This window comes from Chamaea fasciata, unplaced genomic scaffold, assembly GCF_029207755.1.
Source record: "Chamaea fasciata isolate MVZ Bird 193981 ecotype frontalis unplaced genomic scaffold, bChaFas1.0.hap1 SCAF_12, whole genome shotgun sequence".
NCBI lineage: Eukaryota > Metazoa > Chordata > Aves > Passeriformes > Sylviidae > Chamaea > Chamaea fasciata.
In genome coordinates, this window is record NW_027094097.1 from 3,595,082 (window position 1) to 3,616,732 (window position 21,651).

The 21,651-nt window shown below is 41.0% G+C and overlaps 1 protein-coding gene and 1 long non-coding RNA gene across 7 annotated transcripts in view; one reads left to right on the plus strand and one right to left on the minus strand.

Moving 5' to 3' along the window:
• The window catches only part of PHKB (phosphorylase kinase regulatory subunit beta), a 72,508-nt gene extending 63,381 nt beyond the window's left edge, over positions 1 to 9,127 (plus strand). For all 6 annotated transcript variants that reach the window (XM_066195013.1, XM_066195012.1, XM_066195010.1 and 3 more), the window contains 5 exons: positions 409 to 543; positions 3,839 to 3,968; positions 4,344 to 4,451; positions 5,751 to 5,891; positions 8,133 to 9,127. In XM_066195013.1, the coding sequence (XP_066051110.1) occupies positions 409 to 543; positions 3,839 to 3,968; positions 4,344 to 4,451; positions 5,751 to 5,891; positions 8,133 to 8,270 (652 nt within the window). In that variant the 3' untranslated portion in view covers positions 8,271 to 9,127. The remainder of the gene's footprint in view (positions 1 to 408; positions 544 to 3,838; positions 3,969 to 4,343; positions 4,452 to 5,750; positions 5,892 to 8,132) is intronic.
• Positions 3,194 to 17,978, minus strand: LOC136296154 (uncharacterized). The gene is made up of 5 exons (XR_010722870.1): positions 17,918 to 17,978; positions 14,244 to 14,325; positions 11,068 to 11,277; positions 10,095 to 10,199; positions 3,194 to 3,346 (listed from the first exon to the last, which is right to left on the minus strand). It is a non-coding gene; the product is annotated as an uncharacterized lncRNA (long non-coding RNA).
• Positions 17,979 to 21,651: the final 3,673 nt, after the last annotated feature.

Consider the following 21,651-nt stretch of genomic DNA (forward strand, 5'->3'; position numbering starts at 1 on the left):
GTAAATGTAAAGTATTGTAAATTTTATGGCTTTTTAAAATCTCATCAGCAAAATGCATATATAGTCAGAGCATAATTCTGAGCAGGAATTTTAACATCAAACGGCAGGTAAATGTTGGTCTTAATGAACATGGAATATAGGGAATGTAGTCCAATCAATCTTCTCGATGGAAAACGCACTTCACAACACATTTCTTAAAAGTCTGTGCATTATCCCTTTCAGCTTGTATCATGTTCCAATCAGACAGGAAGAGTAGGAGAGTATTTGTCTGATATTTTATGCATGTCCCGACAGCCAAATAGCAGGATCAGGATTGTGTGGAATTCTTATGAGCTGTTTCATTAGACTAATTTCTCCTATTTGGAAACTTTGTATTTAATGAATAAATCTGTTCCTCCCCTTCTGTAGATGGATCATCCATGCTATGAAGTATGAGCTGCAAATCCGTGCTGGGGATATGCCAGCCAAGGACTTGTACCAGATGTCCCCCAGTGAGGTGAAGCAGCTTCTGCTGGATATTCTGCAGCCTCAGCAGCCGGGCAGGTAACCAGGTGTGGGGTTGTGGTTCCTGCTTTCATTCACAAACCTCTGCTCCAGCACATTTCAATCCTGAACTGCTTTGTGTGCACCTGAAATCACCAGGCATCTGCAATCAGTTATGTAATTATTTAAGGGAAGGTAGCAAAAAGGCGCTTTTTCTTTCTTTCACATGGACCCAAAGTGCTAGAATTGTTTTCTTTTCTATTGCATATTCCCTTTTCAGCTTTATCTTTGTGGAAATCTCTTTACTGCCACAGAAAAGAGATCTGTCTGCTATAATGTGAACCATTACACTCTTTGATGGGGCAAAGGAGCCAAAAATTACCCAATACCTCCCCTTGAGTAACTTGTAAGAACAGTTTGTCTGCTGTTCAGTGCCTGCTTTCTTCTAGATTATTGTGTGAGGAAGAGCAGATGTTCTCTAGAATTCTTAAAAGATAATGGTACTGCCTGAAACTTGGAATCTTTTCTCCAAGCTGTAACCAGCTGCCACAAAGAGCATTCATTGTGATACCAAGTATGCAAGACAAAAGTTGAAATTGCAGGATTTCCACTTTATTGATAAGAGTGAAGTCAAAACTCTTCCTCTTGGTTTCACTTCTAGTTAAGTTAAACCTTGGCACATAATAGTGCTGATCATTTCCACAGTCCTTGACTGAATGGATGATGGGCTTTTCCTCTCAAAGAGGAATTACACCACACATGCTGCTGTTTATGTTCCTGCTGTATTCAAAACACACCTGTGTTTTTCCCCAATCTACAAGCCCTGAGAAATGAGCTCCTTCAGTTGCTGCCTCATCTCATCATGCCCCACTTGCTCTGTTTTGGATCTCCCAGATGCTTTTCAGAGTCTTGGCTGTGCTTATCAGCTCAAGCTGTTTAGTTGGTGCCTACATTGTCCCGTAAAGCCACAGCAGAGCAACTCGTTTGCAGCACTTTCCATTAATTATTAATGCTGTTTAGGAAGCATTTGGTCAATCTCAGTAAGGAATTCAAACACCACTTTTTGTCAGAGACCTTACCTGCATTGCCACAGCAGCTGCTGCTTTGGATTCCTGGAGCACACGATGGGTAGGTCACCGAAGGGCACTTGGGTTGAGTTTCTGAGGATGAGGATTCTTTTTTGGGTTACCTGAGTACAAAAGCTCCCCAGCATATCCTTCCACACTTCCAGTCTTCGAACTTCTTTTCTAAGTTCTTCCTGTACAGTATTGCTCACTCGTTTTTACTTGCCCATTAGTGACTTGTTTTTAAAAGTTCACTTCCTGCCAGGAAATACAGAATACTTCTTTTTTTTCCCCTCTTCCTTTTCTTTTTCTTTTTTTTTTCTTTTTGAGGGCAGCTTTTCCTACCCTTGCAGTGATTTTAGAAAATCTCTGCTAATGTGATACCATACCTCACTGCCAATTAATTTGTCATACAGGAAGGGCTAATGGTCTATTTACCTCCCTAACAGACTCTCCACAAGTAACCTCTCTCCAAGTTTTCACAGAGGGTAACATCTTTGCAAGCACAGACTCCACAGATTACATTTTTTAATCTACTTATGTAGGTCACAAGATTGCAAGAAAGTGTTTTTAGATGGAGCATTATTCTTTCAATGGTGCAAACAGTTCTAAAACTCACTTTGCTTATTTAGTTTGCAGGACTCTCTTTCCAACCTGATTAATGTGGGCGGGTCACAGCGTTTTTGACATCTTCAAATGCTTTTTTTCTATTAAGAAAACAACTCAGTATTTTTACCACACCACTGGTCTTTTTGATTTTATAGAAGTTTTCTTAGCCTAATTGAAGGACAGAGCTGCACAGAGAATAAGACGAAACTGTCATAGTAGACATAACCTTTTGGTAGTGAGAAGTGATTTATGTGACATTTTTTCTTAACTTCTCATATTTATCCAATACAGTTATACAGGAAAAGAGCCCACATTGTATGTTGGCTTTAGCCCTGGCTTTATAGGGTTAACTTGAAACATCCCCTTTGTTCTCAGAGAACAAATTACCTGGAGCTCAGAAAATGCACTCCTTAGTGATAATTTTTCCATTTTATTCTTAAAAAAAAAAAAAAAGAAAAGAAAAAACCCAAACCAACACTCTGTTTGCTTTGTCTTCTGGTGTAGCTGGGAGCGAGCTACAATAAGAAACTTAAGTATAAAACCATGTATGGAATTTTCAGAAGTAGTGTTCTCCCTAGTGGTTGTATCTCAGAAGAAATTCTCACCATTTCTCCAGTAGTTAAGAGTAAGGCTCTTCTAATGCAAGATATTTTAGTAATTTCATCAAGCACACTGGTGTCTGCAGAAACAGGTCATTTTACAAAGTGATTTTATTCTAAGCATGTCATGTTAATTTACCAATACAAATGGAGCAAAAACTAAACCCCCAAACTTATTAGTGCTGAATTAATTTGAGCTAGGCTATGTTAGTTCTGCACAACAACATTGTTAAAGTTGACCAGGGAATTTCCCTTTTTTTTTTTTCTTGCCTTTTTTTTTTTTTTTTGCTTTTCAAGCAGCCTACCAGAACCAGGTCTTAGAAATACAGAAAGGCATGAGGCACGGTGCAAAGCAGTAATTTATTTGTAGCTTTTCTAAAAAATGATGCATGTGTTGATTTTTCTACTTAAAATTCAAAAAACATCTAAGGACTAAATAACTTGAGGAAGTTTTCTTTATCAAATACATTCAGGACAGCCACACAAGACTTAAATCTATCTTGTGAATCCACCGATTAATTCATACCCATGGATGCCACTTCTTCAAATTCCATTGCTGGTGTCTTAAACATTTTGGCTAAAGCCCCATTCCTGTAGTAACACCAAGGAGAAAAAATAGGAAAATTAAATTCCAAACTTGATGGCTTTAAGTAAAAGAAAAAAGCTGGTATGCTTCTGAAGGCAAGCAGGATTTGTGATTCATGAAGAACGTGACTCAGTTTGCTCAAAGCCTTAGTTTTACAAAACCATTCTGTTGAGTTTTCTAAATTTGCAGGCCACTCGTTTTCTGCAGACTGTCAGGAAAAACCCCGGCCGTCAATAATTCTGCTGAAATGCATTTTTCTTACGTGATGAACCTGATCTGCTGCTGTTACTGGCCTGCAGTGGGTGGATTTCAGAGTTGCTGCTTTTCCTGCAGTTGCACAGGGCAGACAGCCCCAGGGTGACCCTGTGAGCCCCCCAGCAGAGAGCACAGAGCTGTGAGTGCAGCAGAGCTGGCTCTGGGGTCACTGCTCTCCTTGGGGCTGGCAGGGCAGGGCTGTGCAGGGGCAGCCCTGCTGAGCTGTCCCTGTGTGTCCCCAGGAGCTGGCTCAACAGGAGGCAGCTGGATGGCTCCCTGAACAGAACTCCTGCCGGGTTCTACGACCGCGTGTGGCAGATCCTGGAGAGAACCCCCAACGGCCTGATCGTGGCAGGGAGGTTCCTGCCCCAGGTAACCCCACACAGGCTCAGGCACTGCTGTTCCCACCTGTCTGTAATACCTTACCATTCATGGGGATTTTATGCCAGAATCTTTTACTTTGACTGACTTGTTAATTGGGGGGGAAAAAAAAATTCAAGTCCTCTATTTCATTTGGAGTCAAACACAATTAGAATAGAATGACAGCAAATTATTTCTATTAAAGCACGTGAGTGTAGAAGATTCTTTCCAAGTCATGGGCTCTGAAATCTGCTCCCTCTTTGATCCTACAGTGGTCATTATTTCTTAGTTGGATATTATTTGTTCAACAAGCAAGTGGGCTCTTCCTGGGGGTGGGGTTGATTTAATGCATGTGGTCTTTGATTAAAAGTATGATTTGTTTTTCAGCAACCAACCCTATCGGACATGACGATGTACGAAATGAATTTTTCCCTCCTAGTTGAAGACATGCTGCAAAACATCGACCAGCCACAATACAGGCAGATCATCGTGGAGGTCTGGGGCCAATGCTTCGTGACATTTTATAGTGTGCATTAGCATGTTACAGCCTGAAACAAAACAAAAAACTAACCTAGACTCAAATAGTTGAAGAAATAGCATTTTCCATATAAACACTTGCTTCAGTGGTTTCTCCAGAGATTTTCATGATTAAACAGGTTCCTGTTACATGTTCAGACAGAGTGAGTTCATAACGTTCTTCCCCTTCAGCAAATATTAATGACAGTACCAATACAATTAGGTCAGAGGAGGTAAAATTCTAGTAATTCCACTGTAGCTTTCCTTCAAGTCCTTAGCCCGTGCCCTTTCCTAACCATTTCCCAGATCTAAGGAAAACTGCTCTAAAATAACCGGCTTGCCCTCTGAAGGATTCTTCTTTCCCTTTTTGCTGAGGCTGTCTAGTAAGTAGCTTTACACTACTGACTCAGCCGCCTTCCCATTTCCTTGCGCTCCTCATCCAAAGAGGAAAGCAAGAGGCAGTTTAAATCCTTCCCCCCACTGCCCACAATGTTTGCCTTTGGAGCAGATCAGGAGCAGCTGCCTGGCTGGTACCTGGCATCTGTGCTGTCAGCAGCATTCCTTGTTAGTCCCCAAGTCCGTGCCCCCGGTGCTTGTGAGGGCTCCTCCCCAGGAATATCCCACCGCTCCCAGTTCTGCCTCACAGCTCGTGGTCTGGCTGCTTGCTGCAACACCCCCAGTTTTTGCTCAAAGGTCACAAAATGACCCAACCCAAGGTGACCAGTGCAGACTTCACTGCCTGTAGATGTTACAACAGGACACTCATCATGTTCGCCTTCCTATTTTAAACCCTTTCCAGATGTAAGTAACATAAACTCCGATGGACTGAGGTTTTGCTGCTGCCTGGTGTCTTTGGTTTTTATCAACTTTGTCATAACAGGATTTCACCGTCTGTGATTATGCCTCAGAACGCAAATGCAGAGGTTCAGTGTTTCCTGCTTTTCACTCTCTCCGTAGCATTTGTGCAGCCACACAGTGAGCTGAATAAAATGGAAAATAACTTCCCTGGCTCCCCGCCAAGTTAGATGTTAATGTCAATCATTTACACCATGCCCTTACCTAGGCAGTCACCAGCAATTGTAACCTTTCATAAAAGCCTGCTTTTCCAGTGATTCTTTTATCAAAGTCAGAATTCTATTATCTGTGCACTATTACCTGTGCCGTTATTAAATGGCTTCCTGCTTGAAAGAGCCATATGCAATTACTAGCAGTGCTATTATGTAACCTGAATTTTAAAAAATGAAATTTAAAGTCTTACCACCTTTTCCTGCCTTTTAGTTGCTGATGGTTATATCTGTTATTTTGGAGAGAAATCCTGAGCTAGAGTTCCAGGACAAAGTGGACTTGGACAAGGTGGTACAAGAAGCATTTCATGACTTTCAGAAAGATCACAGCAGTCTGAAGGGAGCTGAAAATCGAGTGAGTAAAATAATGCTTTCCTACAGAATTTACCGTTCTTATTGAAGTTAGCTTTAAATGTTAATTCCGTGCAGTTCAGAGTAAAAAGCAATTGACAGAAGTCCAGAACGGAACACAAATAAGAAATTAATATACCCAAGTGCTGCCTAGGTCTGCAAAGAGCCTCTAAGCAGAGATGAAAGACGTGCCCTTTATTGCTGAGTTGTAAATTCAGAATGTTACGGTAAGGAGAGAACTCTGTGTTCCATGCTCTGAAATGGGACTCTCAGGAAGCTGGAACAGTTATCCTCAAAGGGGAAGGAACTCATTAGGAGGAAGACTAGAATGGAAAAGAGTTAAAAAAAAACAAAAGAAAAAACCTGAAAGTTCAGCGAGGAAGTGTGAACTTAGGATCTTATGTACACAGAGACAAAGAAAACTTTAATAACCAAAGAATTGATATTGACAGTATTAAAGTAAACTTGAGATACAGAACTGTTCCTAGTTACTGAGTTTTCTGCTAGAGTTGCATTCATGAACTGGCAAACTTTTGGCTAAAATTCAAATAAAGGAATAAATGCTTTTAATATTTACTTCACTAGAATTAAAGGGTTTATGCTTTAAAGATCTCTGAATATTCTCACTACAAGTTTTGGTGCCTCAAAGCTCTGAAATTCTGCAATAAAGCCAGGTTTATTGGCCTGGTTGAAAAAGAAGATAAGAGTAAAGCAGTGGGACGAGTCCCAGAGCTACTGAGGATGATCTTCCTTGTTCCAGCTGGCATTTTATTGGGGACAATGTATTTGAAGTTATCTGTGCTAGCTCTGAAGAATCTATTGATTCATAATGCTGACATGCAACTGCCCTTCGTCTTGCTGAATTTAGCTCCTTTAAAAGATAAGGAAGGATGTGCTGCTTAAGGACTCTCTCAAATGTTTCAGTGTTCACATTTTTGCCAGATTTTTTGTACTAAGATTTGAAAGCAAGCCAGATACCCAGCCCCAGCAGTGTGTCGATTTGCACAATACCTTTGTTTACATAAAATCACAATTTCCTGGAAATTATGATCCTCTTGGTCCATGTTGGCAGGTAGTGACTCTGTGGCCACAGCAAAACCACCCACCATGCACACAAATGGCTCTCAAGTGCCAGCTCCACGCAGCATCTGGAATTTGCTACTGACTTCTGTGACAAGCTGCAAATCCCCAATGGCTACAAGCAGAAAGGAAAATTCCATGCAAACTCCAGTTTTTACTGGTGCTGCCCTGGCCTCTGTTGAAGTGATGGATTTTTTTTTCTCCAAGCCCAGTCCTACTTAGAATAATGCCTTTTGTCTCTTAGAAAGAGCCCCTGATTTAGAGTTGTGAACAGTATTTAAGACTGTTGCTGGAAATTCAGCTCCTTGCATTAAAATTTTCTGGAATCTAGTTCTCTCATATTCCCAGGTGGATTCCTGCTGGCAGTTAACTGTAACCCTGTCTGGGATTGTTCTTAGGGGGTTCTGTCTCAAGGTTTCCTAACACTGCTAAAAACTCTTGATTGTCTGGACTATGGTCTTCTATCACATGGGCTTGCAAATCTTTTGGACTTTGTTAATTCCCTGTTAACGTGTAATGAATAGCAAAAGTATTTATTCTAGCAAGTTCAGACACACCCTAAAACTACCGAAGTCTTCATATTTTCTCCACACAATCTCTTTCCTTGATTTAATAAAAGTAACCAATTTCCTGACTTAAAGCATTAAACCTTTTGAGAGCAGCTAATACATAATTTGAGAGTAAGCAGGTGTTTTAATGTCACTAACTGTGAAAAACAGGTGTTCAGTGAAGGACACCTATTTTGGTGATCTGATTAATGAATGAGTTCATGTGCTACCTGTGGTTTGGATCTTGGATTTTTTCCTTCTGAATAAATCTTCAGTCAGTTTATACCTCATGTACACCCAAGGCCCTGGCTCACCGTTCTTCCACACAGGCATCACGCAGCTGCGTGTTTTAGGAGAGCAGTTGTTCTCTGACAGCTATGACATTTTAAAAAATGTTAAGAAGGTGGTATCTGTGCAGTCCTGGAAAACTCAGTGAGGAAACAGAGGCAGGTAAGTACATATGGGAGGTTTCTGAAAACTGAGCAGAATTGTTCTCTAGTTTCAGAGTCCAAAAAACACATTTGCATTTTTAACATATGCTGCTGTTGTTCTTGTTTCCCTGTGTGTGGCTGCTTTCCACATTCACACTGATGGCATCCTCTCTTCCCTCTCTGCAGAGTGACATGACTGAATTCTACAACACCCACCCACTTGGAAAAAAGGGAACGTGCAGCTACTTGAGCAAGGCTGTGATCACTTTGCTGCTGGAAGGGGAAATGAAACCAAGCCACGACGATCCTTGCACCGTCAGCTAAAGCTTGGCACACAGCACAGGGATTGTTGCTTTACTTAGTGTTCCGTGTACTTTCCAAGCCTATTTTAAGGGACTGGTTTGAAGGGTAACCCTGGCTAGTGACACAAATGCACCCTGTCCTTTGCTGAAAGAAGTGCCATTAAAGATACCAAGTGCCACCAGATTTTTTTTTTTCCTTTCTCAACTATGCAGCATGAAACTGAGCACATGAAGTTAGTCATATGGTATTTGATTAAGCTGAATGGGAATGTATTTATGATCTTAAAATAGCATTTACTATAGCCGGTAAATTCAAGGGAACGGCAGTGTGAGATTTTGTCTTTATACCTCTATTTATTTATAATTGCAAACAAGTAGCAGGTAAATTAATATGCATACCAATCAGTGTGGAAATACAAAAAATGGATTATTTTCTTATTATTCTACAAACAGATTGGAGCTGAAGTATTTGTTATTCTCTTAAGGTTTTCTTTATCAGTTCAAGTGACAGCATTCATTTTAATGTGTTGGGGTTTTTTTAATTTACAGGTTGGTAACTTGATATACAGGTTTCATCCTAACCGAGCAACTTTTTCTCTCTAGCAATGCACATCACTCTATTTTCCCAGTTGTTATTTAAACATCTGTAAGTTAACAAGGGAAATGTATGGTAACACAATAAAAGTTTGTTTATAAGAAAAGGCAAACAAGCTGTATTTAAATTAAAATCAATGAAGAAATAACTTTGTATTACATACATTATCATGGAATTAAAGAACTCGAGAAACACTTATTTATCTCCTAAATGTGTGAAAACACTGTATGCTATATGCTTTATTTTGGTGAAAATAATAAAAAGCAAATGCTTGTAAAAAAAAATCTGTCCAAAATACTTTAAGTGACATACAAGGAGACTCCTGCTGACTGCAGTAGCAACCTCTGACCTGCTACTGGCACCACCTTGCAGCACTGAAGGGCCACTTTTAGCAGCACGAAGCACACTTAAGCTCTAGAACAGAGCTAACATTTTGCTAATTAAACTGATAGTGAGGAGTTGTTACCACCCTGATGTCAAAGGTGCTCAGAGGGCAAAGGCTGTTCTCCTGCTGCTCCCCTTGCTGCTCCTGCTGTACCACACTGACGTGTGCCAGCAGAGAATGCCGGGGGGACAGGGGAGCGGGGCCAGAGGATGTCCCCATGGCTCGGGGTGGGCCCAGCCCGTGCAGTGTCTGTCCCTGGAGCAGCCCCGGGCTGGCTGCAGGGCTGCAGCACTGCCCTGAATGCAGCAAGGTGCAGTTCAGCAGCAGCCTCGGCTGGCAGCAGCGCTGACCACTGGCTGAGCCACTCCTCCCAACAATCCAACATGACCTCGGGTTTTTTACTGCATTGCTGCTCCAGGAGTTCCCAACTGCAGAGGATTCCACTTGTCCTTGCTGTTAAATGTTGCCTGCAGCCTGCAGCTGGCCGCGGCTCAGTGATTATGTGAGCAGCAAGATCTCTGTTTCTAGTAGATTTGAACAATAATATTTGAAATGGACCTATCTCTTGCCATGCAATACAAAATGAACTCCTGTCTACAGACTGCAAATCCTATTGAAAGGAAATAATCCTTGACACACAGACCCTACACATTGCTCCAGGAGCACTGGCAGTTTCTTAGACAGTAGCTCAGATTTTGGTTGTGCAATTGCATATGATTTAAAGTGTAACTCACTTCAATTCTTACCCCTACTTTCTCCTTCTCTCTTGCTCCATTAGCACCTCAGTTATTGGTCAGCCTCAGGTTTGCTGACCTTGGTCTGAACTTTGGGACTGCAAATGAATGAAAATGCCAGTGACCACTTACCCTCATACAAACCCGGAAGGAAAATCCATGCAAACTTTTCCTGTTTTCCTTTAGAGCCTTGAACACACGGTTTATGAAATTATGGTTGGGACAATTTTTCAGCTGCTACAAAATAAGGATAAATGAGAAGATGAAGACACCAAAATCTAGCAGAGTCCACATTCTCTGTGTCTTGGGTTTTGTAACTAAAAAAAATGACGCTGAAAAAGGTTCTTGAATCTGAAGGGACAATAACATTAATTTTTCTCTTGGTGTAGTAGGAACAAGACACAGGAGCTGGACACAAATGGCCCTCACAGAGACTGCTTTATGAATTAGAGCTTTATATGATAACACAGGATAATTGGAATAGAAACTAAAATTTGTATTAATTTTCTACATTAAAAAATAGGATAGCAGAAAATAAAGGGTAAACCAGACAGTTTTTACATCTCAAGTGATGAGCTTGGTCCTAATTTCTTTCAAAACCTTCTGCCTGAAAAGGATAAGGAAGGAGATGCCTTTGGGGCTACAAATAGTAACTGCAGGTGCAACAGTCACTACAGTGCCCTGTGGACTTGCAAGACCTACTGGCAATAGAGTTGCTCCAGACATTAAAGAAATAAGTCTCAAAGAGTTCACAATATTCAGTTCCCTTATACACCTTCACAGTGCTTCAAAACCTGAAAACCCATTCTGCTTACAGCAAGATCCATTAAAACAATGGGAAAACAACAGCTGAAAAAGTTTAAAATTCAACTATGGAGTAAATGCAGCTTGGTTTCAGCACCACTTTTTTTTTTTTTTTCCCCCAAGATTCCTCTATCAGATACTCTTGAGAAGACCAAATTATTTTAGTTAAGCAAACCAAAGGAAAAAAATTCCTCTGCTATTAGAAAAAGGGGAAATACCAATCTCCAGCATCAACTCCTGATGCAAACACCCACAACCTCACTCCCCCTCGACCCCCAAACTCAGGTTCCTTCCATTTTACCAGAACCACAGTCTTCACTCTGGATTCCTGTGCCGTTTAATCGGTGGCATGTTCCCAAAGCATCAGACATTTCAGAGTCCTCAGGAGAGTTCAGGAGGGAAGAAGTTGATACAGGCAGTTCAAGACTTTCTTGGCATTTTTGCTGTTGGCTTTGTTGCTTTCCTCCACATGAATTTTCAGTCTTATTTTCTTACAGAGCAGTCTGTGCAACTGATACAGAACAGATACGGGAACCAAATGCACAACCAGGTTAATAATAAATCAGTCTCTGAGAAATCCTCTTCATTACTTTCTAACCCACCACAGCTGAAAACGTAGGAAGAGATGCAGATCTGAAAGACACAGCCTTTTTTTGGCTCAGCCCTGGAGCAGGGGATGTGATGGTATCACAGCACCGATGGGGCATTTTTCTGAGCAGTGTCTGGTAACAGCAGCTTTAGCATTACTGTCATAATACCATTCTGCTTTTGTAATTTAGCTCTCATATTTTTTGGGTTTACTGCTATTTAAAATACTTCCTCAAGCCTTATACATTGGGTTCATGTCATGAAAATATTCAATAAGAAATGGTCATCAGTCACAATCAGTGTTATTTTATGTTCATGTACCTTCTGCAGCTTTCAAGAAAGCCTACTTGCTTGGCCAGTGGCAAGACTGAAAACTGTTCTTCTGTAAAAATTCTTTTCAGCTACGTGGGTGTTACAATATTAGTATCACTGGAAGTGGAAGACATATTTAATAAAAAAAAAAATCAATACAGTCAGAGCATTTACCTAGAAGAGACTGTATACAGTTGGTAAGAGGAAAAAAAATAAACGTACCAAAGAAAGTGGGACTGCTGGGGCAATCTGATGCTTAAAAAATAAATTAAAAAAATACTAGGAAGCAATTAATTCCACTGAAGCCTATACATCTCATCCCAAAAAATCAATCAAAAAAATGGCTTGATTGAATTTTTAGATAATTACTATCCACAAAACTCCTGCCAAATATATTCTGTTCCCCAGAAGCGTGACAGTCTTTTAAGCTAATGAACGAAGGCTTGCAGCATGGGAAGGGAAAATTAAATGAGCAAGAAAATCTTTGCTGTGCTATAAACACAAAATGCAACAGGGTTGGAAAACGTGGCTGAGAGCCCAGAGAAAATGTGCAGGGTTCCATCCACTGTCCATACCCACCTCTGCCCCTTTCACACTCAGTTCAGATCATGGGGCTCTGTGGGAATATGGGGAGAAGGTCAGAAGGAAACTCAGCTGGGGTGTGAGGTGGAGAGAAGTTAAAGGATTTCCCTTGGGGTTTGTTTTTGGGATTGGAATAAGGAATGAACGTTCTTTTCATTTACTCATGTAGCGCTTTGGCATTAGGAGTTATCAATGGTGTTTTCTCCACCTGAACATGCTTTTGCTTTTGCACATTGGCAGGAACCGGAACAAAAACAAATGCAGAAAAAACAGATGTAAGGAATGTAAAAGTCTACATGTGGTGGGTCTTTCCTGAATCAGACTTTCCTAAAAGGCTTGCAAGGGCTCTTTCTCTAACCTTCCTCAACAGTGCATGTTTCTGACAAGGGGAGGGAGACGGGAACTAAACAACTTCCCCTCTTCCCCTGAATACATACAGAATAATTGCTGCTTTTCTTCAGATCAGGTCAAAAATTGAGTTTCTTATTTCATAAAGTAACAGCCTTTTGAGACAAAAGAGAGGCTCTTTGGAACAGAGGGTCCTGCTAGCACCCGGCAGTAAGGATTGATCTCACCTCAGCCTTGTCCTTTCGGGCAAGTGGCAGGAAGCTCAGACAGCCCGTAAAAATGCCAGAATTGATGTTTTCAGGGGATTGGAGGCCAGACAGAGGGAGGGAAAGGGTGACACCATGCATAGGAGAAAGAAGTTCTGAAAGAATCATTTCTTACTTATCTTTCACACTAGTGAAACCCAAGAGGTCTCTGTGCCTTGCCACATCAGGCAATCCACTCAGTGCAAGGGCCTGCATGAGGAGTGAGCATCACGCTGATTTGTATCTGTACCACAGACATAAACCTTGCATGTCACTCCATTCTGGTAGGAAACACAATGTTCTAAAAATGAACTTGCAAGTAAATAACACCTCCTAAACCCACTTCCCCCCCCATCACTGAAGAATAACGTATGGATGTCCCCCTGGGTTATGTTCCAAAAACTAAAACATATAATTCCTCTGTGAACAGGACTGGGGTTATTTATTCAAGGGTATATTTTCTGATGTTGTAGCCCAAGCTGCCTACAAGCATCTCAAGTTCCTGCTTTGCTCGTTGAAGGCTCCTGTATCAGTGGTCCCTGCAGCAGCTGTGCCAGTAAAGCTGCAATTGCAGGTACTGCTCATGGAGGAGTCACCTGGCTGCACTCAGACCCTCACCGGAGGTGACTAATCTGAGTCGTGGGCAAGCAAACCCAACAGATTTCTGGGTTCCAGTGACAGGCTACGAGCATCTAGTGAGGTGTGCTGCACAGCTGAACTTGCATTGCCTGAAGATGAATTATACTGCAACATCTCTAAAGGAAACATTAACCATGTGCTTAGAGAAGATTGTAGCACGTTCTGTTAACCTGCAGTGTTTGTGCATCCGCTCTATAATCGATGATAAGTAATAAAAACAAACCAGAAAGAAAATGTTAACAAGATTCTTGTGTACTTGGAAGGTGTTTAACATTGCTGGCTAGGATATAAAAGCATCGCAAGAAAAAATAAAACTGCCTTTAAGAATGCAAAAATGAATCCCTACAGTTTCATGCCATGTCTCCAGACTGAGCTAGGTAACTAAATCCAAAATGCTTTTTCTTCGCGAGCAAATATCCTTCCCCACAATGTTGTTTCCTCTGCAGTGTTAGGGACCTCAGAGGTTTAAATACAAGTGAAATGATTTAAGTACTTGCTGTGCTTTGGTCTTACTTTTGGTGATTTCCTCTTCTCCAAGGATGTAGAAGACCCAAGTGTAAAATTAGAAAAAAGAGATGGATAGAGAGCCAGGCAAAGGAACTCAAGAAAGCTGTTTGGTCCCGTGGCCAAGCGTGGCTGCTGTAAACCCTGCACGCACCAGGCACAAGGAACCAATTCCCAAACCTCCTTCCTGGCCATGCCAGAGCACATCTGGAGGATGTGCTGGTGAAAACATCAACGAACAGTCCCACCTCATCCTCACCTGTGTGTGCTCCCACCACTGTTACCAGCCAGCTCTGCCCTGGAGGCTTGGCCTGACGAGCCCCCTGCCTCACCGATGCTTCCTGTTGGCCAGAAGGTTTTGGGCAGGGTCAGAGGATCCTTGGGCAGCTGCTCCTGGACATGCAGACAGCAGAGCCTGTGGCTCATCAGCCTCATTCCAGCCTTGCTCCTTGTGCCTGATTTTACTCCAGTCAAAGCAGTAACATCAAAAATATTCCCCAAATGCTGTACACACCTCCCTGGTGTGCTGCTGGAAACGGTAAATTATTGTGTTCACAAGAGTCCTTCAAAATGGGAAGTCTAGGTGGGCAGCCTGATTTTTTGAACTCTGCTGGAGAGACCCTGATGGATGGTTAGAAATTTTTCTTCTCCCAACCCACCAGCAGGTAACTGCCCTCACAGCACCCAGTCAAGTATCTTTTGTTTCTAGCTGCAATAAATTCTCTCTCTCTTCAAAACACAGATGTTTTACAGAAGAGATGCAAGAGACTTTTGCTCCAGATCCCTGGCAGGTTCCTGTGCCACTCCTTTATGAGTAGGAAGGCATCTGTTTAAGTACCATGCCTGGGGAGGCTGCAGTCCCTCCTCCTGTATATTTTCTGCTGAGATCTTTTATGCCACATATGAACAGAAAGTATTGGAATAATTTAACATATATTTTAAAAATGCAAGTATATTGTGAGACCTTAGCCTTGAAAGTTTATTTTTGTTAGATGTATTAAAAACATTTTACAGTGAGATATGAGAACACAAGAACAAGTAATAGTATTTGGATCTCATTTATCTTTTAAATTGTTTCCAAAATCCTCTTATCATGCAGAAATTGTAATGTCCTTCCTGTCCTTTGAGGCATTGGCCAAGACAGAGAAAGCTCACCAACTCTTCTCAAATTAAGCTTTCTTCACAAGGCAGGATTTCAGATTCAGTGCTATCAGCCTCTGTTTCAGTTCCATGATTCATACAAGCTTTGGATCAAGCCTCAAGTGACAAAATGAATTTACTGCTTCTGGATATCTCTTGTTTTTACCTAAACGCTATCTGCCTCCCAGTACTGGAGTATTCATTACCTTAGATCAGGTTAATTGTGTGCTCATGAGAACTCATTTGTATCTTGACACCTTTCTATTAAATATCTCATTGCCTCAACTGGCTAAAAAATTCTTTACCCAGTTAAAATACCAAATCCTGTATTGGACCTGACTCTGGTTTGCTTTCAATGCTTTTGTTTCAGAACACTTTACTTGTCATGCAAAAATAAAACAAAATGTCCAAAAATGGTACATTCTGGGCTATAAATAACAGAGGTTAAGAGACAGCTGGGGTGGATGTTCTGGGGTCACTGACACCTCCCCTCTCACACAGATTGCAGTGGCACTGCCCTAATGGCACTGCAATTTGCATAGAGAAAAGGAGAAACCTTGAAAGACAGCAGCAGTTCATCAATTTTAATGTAACTCACCCAACAAATGCATAAAGCAGACGTAAATATTTGTCCATGGGGTGTCAGCTATCTCTTCTAGTCCATCATGATACATTATTATTTCCCCTGTACCTAAATGACCTGTCAGACTGGAATGCTGTTCTGAACCAAGTTCAGTTATAGAAATTATTGCTTAAAAAGATATTTTGCAGTTGCTTGCAAAGCAAGGATTCGAGATGGAGGATGTTATGTAAGAGAGAAGATGGAAGACAAGGACAAATGAAGAATTGATCACCTGTCCTTACTACTGCTCAGACAATAGTGGCCCATTTTTTCAAATAATTTTACGATTTTTGTTGTCATTGCTTTTCAATAGAATCACCTATGCCTTAACTGACAGCCAAACAATCACAGATTGAAATCAATTTCAAGAGACTAAAAAGCAGCATAAAAGACTTAAATTTGAATCATCCAAAGAACCAGAGAACACCTGTTGTGCATTCCTGCACACCTTTAAGCTGAGTTTTAGTTCTACACATGCAGTTTTTGGGCTTGTAAATTCCATATATATAATTTTTACATGCAAATACTTAAAGGTGATATCAAAACATCTAGCTTCCTACAAAGACAGGAGCAGGCACAGCCAAAATACCTCTGTGGCATTTTCAGTCAGTGTCCCCCCTGTTCACATGACCAAAGTCACTGTGGCCTGAGCAGGCACAAACCTTTGTGCAGCCACCCCCAAAGCTGTGCCTTTACTATGCTGTGTTTTTTCAGCAGATTGTTGCATGGCACTGCGGGCTAGAGCCACCAGTTCCAACATGAATGCTTTCTAATGACTGCTGATGATGTCAGAAGATGGAATGACATCTCTACAAAGGAAAAATACCACTTGGGCATAATGGGAGCAATATTTCCCTTTTCACTGCACCCATAAGCAAGTTACACTGTAGATAACCCACAGGGGAGACTTGGTCTGTTTTGTAAACCCTGTTGGAGGCTTCACACCCAAGCCAGAGCTCCATCCCCAGCCTTCCCCTGAAAAGAAGCTTTTGCTGAGGATTCTGTCATCAGTACAAAGGCCTCCACAGAAAACAGGCTCAGTGTAAGACAGGGAAGCAAAAAACCCCACAAAGGTGACTTTGCAGGACTTGAGTCTTCTTCCATTTGTTGTTCAAACCTGACAGAGTTAGTGTACAGGAAGTTATTTGTATTCTATTCATATAGAAATTTCAAGGGTACAGAACCAGAACTTCAAATTCTATTGGACTTTTAGAAAAACAGTTCCTGTGTTCATTCCACTGACAAGATGTGGAATGTTTCATTTGCATCTCAGTCAGGGAACTGTTAAGGCGGTAAGATTAATTTACTCAGAGCTTCCTACCAGAGGAACTTGAATCAGTTTTAGATTGCTGAAGAACAGGTCTTGTACAGAAAGGTGACTCCAATACAATCTCACTGACAAATCACTTTCCATGTAAAATTTCAATAGAAAACACACTTCAGTATTCACAACTTTCTCTGAAATCCACAGTGGTTTCGATCAAAGAGTCAAGTAAAAACTGATCTAAGCCTTACAAAGCCTGGCCCCCAGAACCAGCATAGTTTTGGGATAGATAAAGGTGAGAGCAGCAGAGAGAGTTTTATTTTAGATCCTCTCTCAGAGGAGCCCTGGTAACAGAGGCTCAGTTAGGACAGCTCATGAATAAAGCCACACCTATGCTGAAGCACTCCCTAGACTCAGACTTTCCTAGAACACTGGCTCTTTAATGCAGAAATCCACTACACACTATTCACGGTGATATTTCAAGACATCACATTTTACTTATTTCTGGTGAAAAAAACTTCTGCCATGAAGTGACAACAAATTCACAGGCTTTACTACAGTGCTACTAAAGTGCTTTTATTAAAAATGCACTCGGGCACCCTGCCAGCAAGTGGAGCTATTTTTGGACAGGATTTTCAAATACATTCACTTGAACTGTGGGATGCTTCTTTCTGCTATACCAATGGTAAAGTTTCCATGAGTTTCTGAGTGAATAATGAACAATTCTCCAAGTGTTATCCATATTTTCTTTCCCCTGAGGCTGCCACTGACTTCTCCCGTCACTCCTCTCTGCTCCTTGCTCCATCCAGCCGTCCCAAAGGTTACAGCATTATGTGGTTGAGGCTGTCAGCTCAAATTTTCAAATTTGTCAAATAAATGAAACAAAAAATTACTTTAGAATACTCACCATGCCTTTTATATAAACTTCCAGAAAATCTCCAATATCCAAGCCTGCAGACAGGAAACTGGTCCATGAAGTTTTGTACTGACAAACTTCAAGAATATTTTAGAAGAGAACTCAGCAGCTGCCTGGCATTAGCCCTCCAGTTTCCATGGATACAACAATTAGATCAGCACAAACAAAGCAGCTGAAATTTTCAAATGAGCAGTGTTTTAAATCACCCTCTCACTCAAAAATCCTGGTGACAATTGTCCTGTTAAAAATATTAAAATTTTTTAGTTGAAAGCCCGCCCGCAGAGCCAACACTGTTAAAATAAAGGTTGTACAATAGAAGAAAATAAATCCAACATTTTACTTTCTCATTTTAGATAAGAAAGACTCAGTGGAGAAGGAAAGATTATTGTTAATATTTACTGGAAAATGATTTCCAGTTACATAGGTTTTTTTCAACAGCAACAGAATTTAGAAAGGAATTCTTTTCCAGAGGGGAAAAAAATCAAGCCAAACCAACAACACCAACAGAGAAGCTACGTGTGCTTTTAGGAGACTGCAACAGAAGCTTTGCAAATACTTCCAACTTGTTTGTGCTGATCCCAAAATGTGATACTCACAGATACAAATTCTGAGCCAAGCCAAAAAAAAAAATTTTTTTAAACTCACTGGAAATACTTAATACACTGAAGCCAGTAATAGGAATATGCAATGACTGCAAGCAGGTAACTTGTGAGGATAGAAGGCTGAATAAAAAATCTCAAGAATAATCTTGGATAATCAAGATAGTTTGTCACAGGCTTTGTTACCTTTGGTGTGTCTAAGAGGTCTCATTTGAGACATCCACTGTGCTTTCTGTATCATTGTGTAACAAATCTAATGCCTTCTGTTTCTAGTCAGGAAGCCAGCTAAAAAACTCAACCAATCTCAAAGATGCAGGAAAGCATGACTAAATGCAAGGAAGGAAAGTTTGGATTCCCTTCACATCAGGCACTTCTTTTACAGACATAAATAAATACACAAAGTTTGCCAGGAGAAATTTCTCTGTTGATTTCTTCTATAATTTATTTTGAACCACAAACAACTTCCTCTTACAGATTTGATATTAATTATTAAATTCTCGGAGAAGAGCTGTTGGGCTAAGATCCTTTATGGGTGTTATTAATTCTTTCACGATTTAAAAACAATCATAACTCAGAAATTCAAAGCCTATATCCATTAACCAGCCAAAACCAAGGCTATAATGATCTCTTTAAATTGAAAGCATAATATATTGCGAATATTAATTACATTTTGTTGTTGCATCAAATAGCTTTTTTATACTAGTGGTTTCAGATTTCTCTGAGTCTTCCCAGTTGAAGGGCTAGCAACACTTAAACTCAACTCCCTTTCAGCTTGTTGTATCATCAGACAGTTTGTACAAATGCCGCAAAGCACTCTCTGGATCCTTTGATGGGCAGGCAGGCAGCACATACACCAGAGAGCACACAGTCAACTGAGCGTGGCACAACTGAGCTTCTAGTGATCCTCACAGCATGCAAATTTAAAAACTGAATGTCTCCTACTAAATTAAGAGGCAAATTAGATTGGTTAGTTATGCTAGACTCAGATATCAGAGAGAGGTAACTGAGTGTTGATGCAAACCAAGCCTTCCCAATTGTTAGCCTGAGTCACCAGAGAGAGCGGCGACAGGGCTGGCTCTGCTCCCGTCCTGTCCCCGCCTCCAGCCCTGCAGGAGCAGCAGTCCAGAGCACACAGCCCACCCTGGAGAGAGCGGCTGAAAACATCCTGCACCTGCTTTACTTCTCCTCCGGGCTCTTAGGACTAAGAAGGCAGCTGCACTCAACAGCTCCCGCTCAGGCGATTTTTGTGCCTCCTCTTCTCAGAGCTCAAGTTACTCTTGCTATTTATCAGTGCAAACCTGGTGCTGGGCCATATTCTTGTTCCCACCACCCCATTCCGTAAAGATTTCCACCCAAATCTCTGCTGTCTGACTGCACCAAAATTTTCTACTAAGAATGAATAGCAGTCGCTCCCAAATCCAAAATTCCACAAAACCAAAACAATCCCCCTGCTCTACACGTCAAAAGGAGCCACAAAAATAGTTAGAACAACTGATACAACATAATGATTAGGCTAGAAGGAGGAAAATGTGAAATCCTAATTCTGGAATGACAAAACATGATTTGTTTTTAAAGAAAAAAGACTGTTCAGGTTCCCCTCTAAAATAGCTTCCCCTATATTCACTATTAATGAGAATCAGCAAGGACCAGCAGAAGGAAAACAGGCACAGAGGACTCTGGGGAAAACGGAGAAAAAGGAAAAATCCACCAGAGAATAGCGGCAGGGCTTCACTGGCCCTGCTGCATTTTCTTTTCCTGTCTCTACAGTTTAACCAGGAAAGTTTACATCTCTCCTTTTCTTTTTATAAAGGAGGAAGGAGCAAGGCCACTGGAAGAGGACCAATCTACATTCCGTGCTACAAAAGTCAGTCTAATGACAGATTAAAGAAAGCCTTGAAAATTTACTTAAGTAAAGACTACTGCACATTTTGTAGGGTCTAACTCCATAACCAGAGGGTGGGGGACATATATACATTTTCATCAGAAGTCTACGTGGCAAGGTTTAAAAAAACCACAAGACATTAATGTGGAGACTGTCAACAATTCAAGACAGGAACTATTTAAATGAACCGATTTAAAGGCTGAAATAGCATCAGCTATTCTGGGGAAGCAGAATTTATTTCTGCAGCCCAGATAGCTTTCCCTGTATAATCCTGCCACACACTATGTTCCTAGCTTGCTGTCACTATAAAGCTTGCTATTACAGATTTCTGGGGATACCTAGAAGCACAGAAGGATAATTTGTCTCCCATGGAATGCTGTATCAGTAAATATCCAGGCTATATCAGTTAGAAAAATGGGGGATTCAAAGCTTAACTCATGAAAATTTTGATTGTTTACTACTTCTTGCAGTGAGCTTTTTTATGTAGTGTAACATAAAATATTATGGGAATAAGAGGAAAGCTGGGCATTGACTGCACTTCTGCCAGGCAATGTAACCCAGAAGTGAAGAGGGTTTCCACTACTTCCAAAAACTTAGTTTGATAGCATGTATTGCATCTGTTCATTTTTCCAGTGCCTGAACAGGCAAGAATTGTTTTCAAATCCCATGAGTCATGTTAGTTGTTTTATGGGTTCCATACAAAGTACTAACGTTTTTGACACTAACAATTATAAGTTGTAAGTGAAAAGAGGCCAGGTTTAACCTGCATAATGAAATCATACAAATTAGTCAAAAGAAGACCCAACATGTTATTTCAGATTCATTGCTGATCCTTGGCGCCCCACTCTCATACAGACATTTGCAAAACACAGCAAAATAAAAGCCTTTCAAATTAAACAAGAAAGTTTAATTAATCTACACCTTGACCTGGACACTTCACATCCTTCCCCAATTCCCAGGATTTATTTAAACATGAGAGCCAAGTCTATGTCTGATTTCCACAAACCTTGTCTCAGACCCTGCAAAAGAGGAAAATGTTCATGCGGAGGAGTTTGGTGTTCTGAAGCGCGAATTGCAGAAGCACATCCTCCATCTCAGGCTTCAGTAACGCCCCTGTGCTGTGCTCCACACGTGTCTATCTCTACATAACTGTACACAAATTCATGTGTGCACAGGGTTAAGCCTCTGCCCTTTGCCATGTCCATGCGCCAGCCTCTGCTGTAGCATCTGTGTGTGCTTTTTGG